The sequence below is a fragment of the Ammospiza nelsoni genome, chromosome 2 (genome assembly GCF_027579445.1).
Source record: "Ammospiza nelsoni isolate bAmmNel1 chromosome 2, bAmmNel1.pri, whole genome shotgun sequence".
NCBI classification, from domain to species: Eukaryota; Metazoa; Chordata; class Aves; order Passeriformes; family Passerellidae; genus Ammospiza; species Ammospiza nelsoni.
The window spans coordinates 58,146,061-58,154,061 of NC_080634.1; the positions used below are offsets into that span (position 1 = coordinate 58,146,061).

The 8,001-nt window shown below is 44.2% G+C and overlaps 1 protein-coding gene across 1 annotated transcript; it reads right to left on the minus strand.

Moving 5' to 3' along the window:
* Positions 1 to 3,925: 3,925 nt before the first annotated feature.
* Positions 3,926 to 4,909, minus strand: CBY2 (chibby family member 2). The gene has a single exon (XM_059467000.1). It carries the CDS (start codon positions 4,907 to 4,909, stop codon positions 3,926 to 3,928), a length of 984 nt encoding a protein of 327 aa, XP_059322983.1.
* Positions 4,910 to 8,001: the final 3,092 nt, after the last annotated feature.

The following is an 8,001-nucleotide window of genomic DNA, read 5'->3' on the forward strand; positions in this document are numbered from 1 at the left end:
AATCACAAGCATAACTCTGGGAAAACTGTCTTCAGCACTTAACAGGAGCAAGCCAGGGCTCAAGGAAGCTTGTAACACTTTAAAAAATTCTGAAATTGCAATTTAGGGATGAGAGGATGTGATGGGACTGCTGAAATGAGCACAAAAGGCCAGGGTGGGTGTTCTATGAAGACAGTACAAACACAGATGTATTAGACTGTCTAGTAAAAAATGAGAACAGGAAAGTCAGCATTTCCACAGAGCCCAGCTAGAGGCAATAATCCAATTCACAGGGAAGTAAGAAGCTGATGATGTCCTTGCCAAAAATCCAGCTTTCCAAAAATAGTTCTGATAAATGAGTAGTAAAAAAATAAGGACCTAATCAGCATCAATAAGGAGAGAGACTGAAAGTTTGTCTTTCTACAAAAGGTAAATTATGCAGTATAAGAATGACATCCATCCATTTCAAGCCAGAAAAGCTACCAGTCTCCAGGGACTTGTAAACTAGTGAGCAGACTAGAAAAATGTATTAAATTTATTTAATTTTTTCCTAAACCTGCCTAAATTTTATGTTTATTTATAAATTCTTCCTGTAAATGCCTGCTGTTTCTTCCATTTGCTCCTGAAATAGTGTGCAAAAACTGTCAGTCCAACCATTCTCACCAGCACACCCTCTAGAAATGGAGACGTGTAGGATGGCACCACTGAACTGGTGAATGGCACTGGCTGGGGACATGGAACAATGCAGAAAATGAGCAGTGCTAAGGACCCTCCCCGTGCAGTCCTGTGGCGCTCTGCAGGCCACTCAGTCAGATCTCACCTCTGTGCCCTTAGCATTAACAGATGGTGCAATACTCGTGATCATCTGCCTTTCCAACACCTCCCAGAAATGATTCTCCACTGCTGTCACCAACTCGCTCTGGTTTGTGACCAAATAAGCAGAGTCTGGAGATCTGGTACCTTTCGGGATAATGAGTGTTCTAGGGTGACTTTATGGCGCTTGTATTCCCAATTGTTTGTTCTGTTTATGCTGGATATTAAGTTCTGCACCTTTAAGTCTGGTTCTGAGAGCGAAGGGGGGAGAGAAGAAGTGCACAGTTTGTTATCAGGGACTGCACTTGCTCCCCCACATCCAGCTCCTGGGCTGTGCTGTCTGCAGCATGGACAGACAGCAGGAAAGAGCTCTCCTTTACTTTTTTGTTAGTTGTGTTTTTAGCTAGCTGAGGCAGAGAAGTTCCCTGGACTGTGGAGATTTTTTCTTTTTCTTGGAACTGTTCAAACCTCCTCTGGACCAAAAATCCAGAAAAACACTGGGAGCTCACACCTGTGGCCCACTGGAGCTTGGGACACAGCATTGCTGCACTAGAGGGACTGATAAGAGGCTGAGCAAGCTGAGTCCGTGACAAGAACTCTCTGAATTTGCCATCTCTTCAGAACAGCGAGAGGTTCTATTGTTTACTATTATTGTGTTTGTGAGTACTTTGCTTGTTAAATAAACAGTTTTTTACACTTTTCTCAAAGGAGGTTTATGTCTCCTGAACCGGGTTGGGGGCTGCTTGAATTTGCTTTCTAGAGGGACCCCTTTGGAGGTTTCCTCCCACATTTCCCCTAAACCAGGACAGAGAGCTTTCACAGCACAGAATTCTCTGCAAGGTTAAGTGCTGGGCAGTCTTTTATGGACTCTGTCAAGTCACTTGACAGACTTGAGAAAACTTGAAGGAATGATAAATTCAACTTCTCTGTGAGAGATGCCAAAAATATTTACCAGGTGTAGACTTTTTCATAACCAGGAAGTTCAAAGATCCACAGTGATCAAAGTGCAAAGGACTCACAAAACCCAATTCGTTCCTGAAACATCATTAGCATTCAGGAGAAGTAGTGTGCTCCCCTCAGGATCCTACATGTGCGCATGATATTTAAGCTCTGCCCAAACTATCTCAATTTTATTCACAAAGTAATAATTTCTCCACACAATAGAGAGATCTGAATCAGCTGCTTAATGAAGGCATTGCACAGAAAGCAAAGCCAGGGACTGGGACACACTCCCAAGCTTGTGCCACTTCACCACTTGATGAAGCATCTCCTCTGTCTGGAACTGCCAAGTTTCTCACTCAGAGAGCTCCAAACCAAATGTCTAAGTTGGAGTTAATTGTCCTCAAAGTAATTGTAGAGGCTACAGAGAGAAACAAGGGACTCCAGCTGGTGACACAGCCTACTTTTAGTCTAATAGGAGCAAGATTAATCACAGCCTGAACATGCCCATTCCTTCCTACAGGACAGAAAGGAAGCCCAGAGAGACCAGCTGAGATCTGATGTCCTGTCCTGGATGGACGCCTGACTTTAGATGACTCCTCCCAAAGACCTGGTGGCAATTTGCACTCCCAAGTGTCTTTCTTGCCCACATATAGGGACATGGCAGGAGTCAGTATTCTGACCACTGGCAAAAAAGCAGTTTATTTCTTTTAATGGAACACAGATAAGGTTGTTAAGATATGAACACACGGTCAGAGCTTTTTTATTCTGCTGCCCTCCTCTGAACTTCTGCATTTGGGTCTTTATAGTCCTGTTTCTCTCTCTTACCAAACATTATGTTCAATGTTTGGTAACACTGGACATGTTACCAAACATGGTGAGGGAGATGGCATAGAGAAAAGCAGTGTGTCTGAAGGCACAGAACATGAACATGTTTCCCAGCACAGTGCTGAGGCATTAATCTTTTAAGAGCTGTAACCCAGTTATTAAGCAGGAACAACTTGCTGTCTACACGTCCACCTCTCAATGAACATTGTTCCTCTTATTCTACCAGATTTTTATAGATGCAGCCCTACCCACACCAGTGAGAGCCAGCCATTTAACTTCATGCCTGAGAGATTTGCCTCAGCATCCCAAAGCCTGAGCAGCAGAAGAAAATACCTGTTGTTTTAAGCCTCTGAAGTAAACAGTCATCACTTGCACTTGGCATGGTTGTTTGAGTGAAATACAAGGTGAAAGGTAGTTCATGCTTTAGGTAATTCCGTGGCAAATCACTTAGAGACTTTTAAACTCGAGTGACAGCCTGCTTTTGGGGTCCTGTTGCAACAGATAAACCTCACTGTAACCTCTCCTTTGCTTTACAGTAATGCTCCTACAATTGCGCTGCAGAAGTCTCCTGCATCTGTCCTGTCAGATTTCTTGCAGGCTCCCATATTCTGCCTGAAAGATTGTGACACAGTGCACTGCATCCAGACTGTGTGAGACACAGGGAATGCATTTCCAGCCACTCTGGCCACACAATTGAGGGCAGACCAGAATTTCAAACCTGAGCAGATCAAAAGGCTCTCATCTTCTGTGTCAGCAGATCACTGCAGACTGGCCCGTCCATTATAGTGAGTAGATGCCCTTCTAAATACTGGCTTAAGCCATGGAACAGTCATCAAAATGCTGCTTTTGGCAACCTACGCTCTTGCTCTGGGGCAGGTAAAATCCTGCTTCATCTGACTACCCAAGAAATCAAGAGGGACCTCACTGCTCTGTGCAGAAGTCCTGCTGCCTGCTCCATTCTCTTCCTTTGCCTCCACCATGATGTCTGGGAGGAGAGATCCTCCTTTATTAATCAATGCTTTTTTAGCAGAGATTGTGAGTGCACCCCTGGACTACAAGCTGGCATGCTGTAATCAGAGTTGAGATCTGTAATTAGACTTGAGATCCTCAAGCAATAACCTTCTGAAAATCTAGGCTTGTTATAAGAAACTTTGAAATAAAAATGCTGGAAAACATGATTCCTGATACTAGACAGTCACCTACACCATATAACCAGAAAGTGAAATATATCTAAGTAGTGCAAGAAAGTTTCAGAAGGACATGATGTTCCCAGATATCTACAGGCTCTATTGGGATTTTAGTAGGTTTCCTGAAAAAAGGAGAGAAGTTTTCTGGGAAATGAACTAGCAGTTCTAAGTCCCAAGCTTCACACGTCTCCAAGCTGATGCTCAGTTGCCAGCTTCTGTCCTGCTTCCTCATACACTGGGGTAGTGATGGCAATGATCTCCTTTTCCAGCATGTCCATTTGAGCTGTGATGTCTGACACAGTGTTTTTCATAGCCTTCAGCTGCAGCTTCAGCTTATTGTAATCTTCTTGGAAGGATCTGTTCACGTCATAGAGATTGTGACAGCACTGTTTCTCCCCAGGGGGATGGCTCATTTTCAGGAAGGTGTGGAGGAGCTCACATAACTCCTGGAGAACCCTGAGGACTTCATGCTCTCCCGGTGTACTTGGGGCAGACTCAGTCTTGTTCTGAGTTGGAGTAGTGCTTTTCCTTTTACCTTCACATTCCTGCTGGGGCACTGGGCCAGGGTTACTCTTTTCCACAGCTGCAATGGTGTCAATGCTCTTCTGAAGATCTGAGCGGGCATCTTTGCTCTCTTCATGGACTGTGATGGCTTTTTGGCCTTTCCAGGTAATAGGGAGTGCTTTATTCTCCTGCTGCAAATCTTCAAATATTTTATTCTTTTCCTGGACTGCCTGGAGAGCTTTATTGCCCAGGCTGAGCTGAAAGCCTGTACTCCTCTCTTGGAAGAGTGGAAAAGGTTTATTTTTGTTCTTGAGGCTTCTCTGAATAGCATCAGTGTAAATTACCTGGACAGATTTGTTCTGTGACTGAAGATACTGTAGGGCCTTGTTTTCTTCCCAGAGCATCCTGTTTTTGATCCATAGGATTTGGTTTTCCTGCCGGAGTGCTCTGTTCTCCTCCCAGATGCTCCACTCATTCTGTGCCTTCTTGCTAAAGAGTTTCTGGTGTGAAGAAAAGGGTGGCTGGCAGTAGATGTCATTCACCCATTTCCCATCAATAAAGACAAACATCTCACCCCTTGGCTTCACCCGAGGCGTGATGCAGACTGTCCCAGGCTCTGTGTGCTGCATGCTCTGGTTCCTCTGATCAAAGGCAGCCATGGCCCTTCTTCAGCAAATTGAGGAGGACTGTGGCAAAAGGCTTCTTCCAGGGCTTCTACAAGAGGCTGCTGACCACTGCCAAGGAGTGGGTGACACAGTGGGGCTGGAGAAGCTTGATTAGGACTGAAAGAATAGGGAACACAAATACATAGATTTACTGCCAAAATTCCAAATCAGAATTAAGTTACACCAATGACAGGACAAGCAAATAAATCAGTTCTCACAGTTAACCATGTTACCACTTTGATGCTGAAAGGTAAGGAATCCACCAGATACCTTGTAGATAGAAGCGGAGAAATTTGCATCGGTAGATAAAGCAGCTCTATGGCAGCACTAAAAGCTTTCTTATAAATACCTGCACTTCCCTTTTATCTTTCTACCTCCTTTTTACAGACCTGTAAGGGAGCAAAAGACTATCTTCTGCCTCAGAAAAGCCTGCTCCCAAATGACTGATGCACAAATACATTAAAAATTGTTATGAGGCTCAAGCAAACTTTTCAAAATAAAGCATTTTTAAAGGTTCATAGAAAAAGTCTGGGCTTGAGAGCAGGTTTTTCTTGCTAATGCTGAATAGCCTGTGTTAACAGAATGCCATAAAAATGCAGTGATAGTTTTGCTTTTTGATCTTAAAATCCACAATATGCACAAACCAAAGCTTTGGGACATCAGAGCTTTGTTGCTCTTGGTGTGGTTTTTTGACAAGCTCCCATCACCACAGTCCAAAAACTGTCACAATCCATAGATAATTCTCCACCTTTCATTCTCATTTCTCCTGTCACTCTTACTCTTTATATGCTTTGATAGCTCTGTTATTTTTCTTGCTTTCTAGCCCTGCAATAGTGATTGCTTATCTTTTTCCTACAGTCCATCTGCCTCTTTTTCACATCATCAGAAAACTCATCTCTAAAATCCATACTGCAGGGCCAAACCTCTAATAATTCTCATTTCAGACACAGAAACCTCAGACTTATCTGTTGAACACTCTCCCCTCCTTTCCTTACCCCAAATATTGCAGCTTAAATCACCTTCTAACCATGAGAGAACTGGGACAAATTAGGATTTCAGTCTTATATGTGGGGGAAAAAAATAACAACCAACCAGACAATCAAAAATTATTGTTTTGTGCCAAAGAAAAGCTTGTTTTCTGCATCTTTAACCAAAATTAAATTTATGTGATTTTCATGATGAAGTTATTTGATCTGAGGTTGAACTATTTTTTATAACCAAATTGTTGGAATTCTCAGGGTTTCTGCATAGTTTCTAACAGCACAAATGTGGTTTTTTTCTGGATTAAATAAATAAATAAATAAATAAATAAATAAATAAGTTACTTGTCAAATTTCACTCAGGTGTATTCCTCTCCCCCTGTGAGGTCTCCCAACTTCCCTGCTGCTCCTTGGAAAGCGCAGTTCTGCCTTTCTGTCTGATCCTTCATGGATCTTGCTGTCATATCTCTACCCCAAGCACTGAGTAGAGGGTGACCACCACACACGAGCCTCTCATAGCCTCCAGCTCTGGCATCACAGCGTGTGCCCCCTGTCCTATTGCTGCCCTCCCCTTTTCCAAACCTGTTGCTCTCCCCTTTCCCTGTCATTTGCACCAAACAGCACTGCATGCGCAGGCTCCTCCAAGTTACTTCTTAGAGCCAACATCCATAGATGCATCCTTCACCCCCTTCCCAAGCTTGTCCAACCACTCCTAAAATTACTGCTTCACTTAAAATCTCAGATTCCTGCACTTAGGAGAGGGCTATTGCAATATAGGTCTGTTTGCATTAAGATTTTATTTTATTACAACCTGTTTACTGTCTGAACTTCAGGGCTGTCTTCTACACCATCTGCTGCTTAATCTCATGTCAGACTTGTTTTCATAACATCATTCTTCTGCTAAAAAGTTATTTCCCAAAGACTCTGTTTTGGACATTTTTTTTTCCACTTACACTACATCCATGCATTGCTCCCTCCCTTACACCCTTGTCCCTGCAGCCTTTCCAACATATCCCATTCTATTGAGGTGCCCAGTCCCATTTTTTTCCCACAAAAGCCCCAGAATGGGAGGGGTGAGGGGTGAAGGGGCAGAAGGCAAATCAGCCAGACCCCTAATTATCCAGGGAAGATGCAGAGCACATGCAGCATCAGAAGCCCAGACCCACGTGCCTATCATGGACAAGCAGCTACAGTTCTTGAAGTCACTTACAGAGAAAGTGTTTAGATTGCACATTTTCAGGATAAACAGAAATGTATAATATATACGACTTGGAAGGACATTATCTTGGGGACAATTAAACTTGACAGTGACTCTGTCAGCTCTTTTGCACTGCCAGGGAGACACTGACCTAAGCTTTAGAGAGATACTTCAACATCTCAATGCCTCCCATACAATTTTTCCCCCATCTCTGAACAATCCCAGGAAATGCTGGGCAGCTGGGTGGATGGGCAAGGCAGCCAGCTGTGGGGAAGCCACAGCAAAGCAAGAGAGGCTGGGCAGTTTGGGAGCACACCATGACAGAGCCAGCAATGCTCACCTTCTCAGCGCAGCCAGCGTGCTCCTTCCCTCTCCCCGGAGCCGAGCTGAGTTGCTGGGGTGTCCAGAGGTGCTGGGGTGCACAGCAGGGGCAGGGGACTGAGGCTGATGTCAGCACTGCAGGACCTTGTCCCAGAAGCAGCCACCTGCCCCCCGACCCGCCAGGCTCCTTGCCCAGCTCCCTTCTGCACTCCTTCTGCGCTCTCCTCGCAAGATGGGCTCTGCCTTCTCCCAGCCTTGCTCCTCTGGGCTATTTCCCATGGAAATGACCTTCCTGCTAGCTCAGCTCCCATGCCCTTTCCTGAACCCAGGCTTCCTGACCTCCCTTTGGTGCTCGTAACTGAGAACAGTTTGGACGGATTCTTTCTCCATCACACCCTCTTAAAAAATTTTTTGCTTTTGTTCTGAAATGTCAAATTCTGTTTGCTGCTGAACTGATATTGATACATTCAAAAATCACTTCCTTGTATGCACTGTGAAAGTTGAAGTTATTTTCTGAGGACAATGTGAAGCTCTTCTTTGACTATAAGTTTAGGAGCAGACTCTAGCTGAATGCTAGTAAGAAGAAA

Bases quoted from the DNA above. Each gene is read 5' to 3' on its own strand.
- CBY2 (XM_059467000.1), bottom strand. From the start codon at position 4,909: ATGGCTGCCTTTGATCAGAGGAACCAGAGCATGCAGCACACAGAGCCT.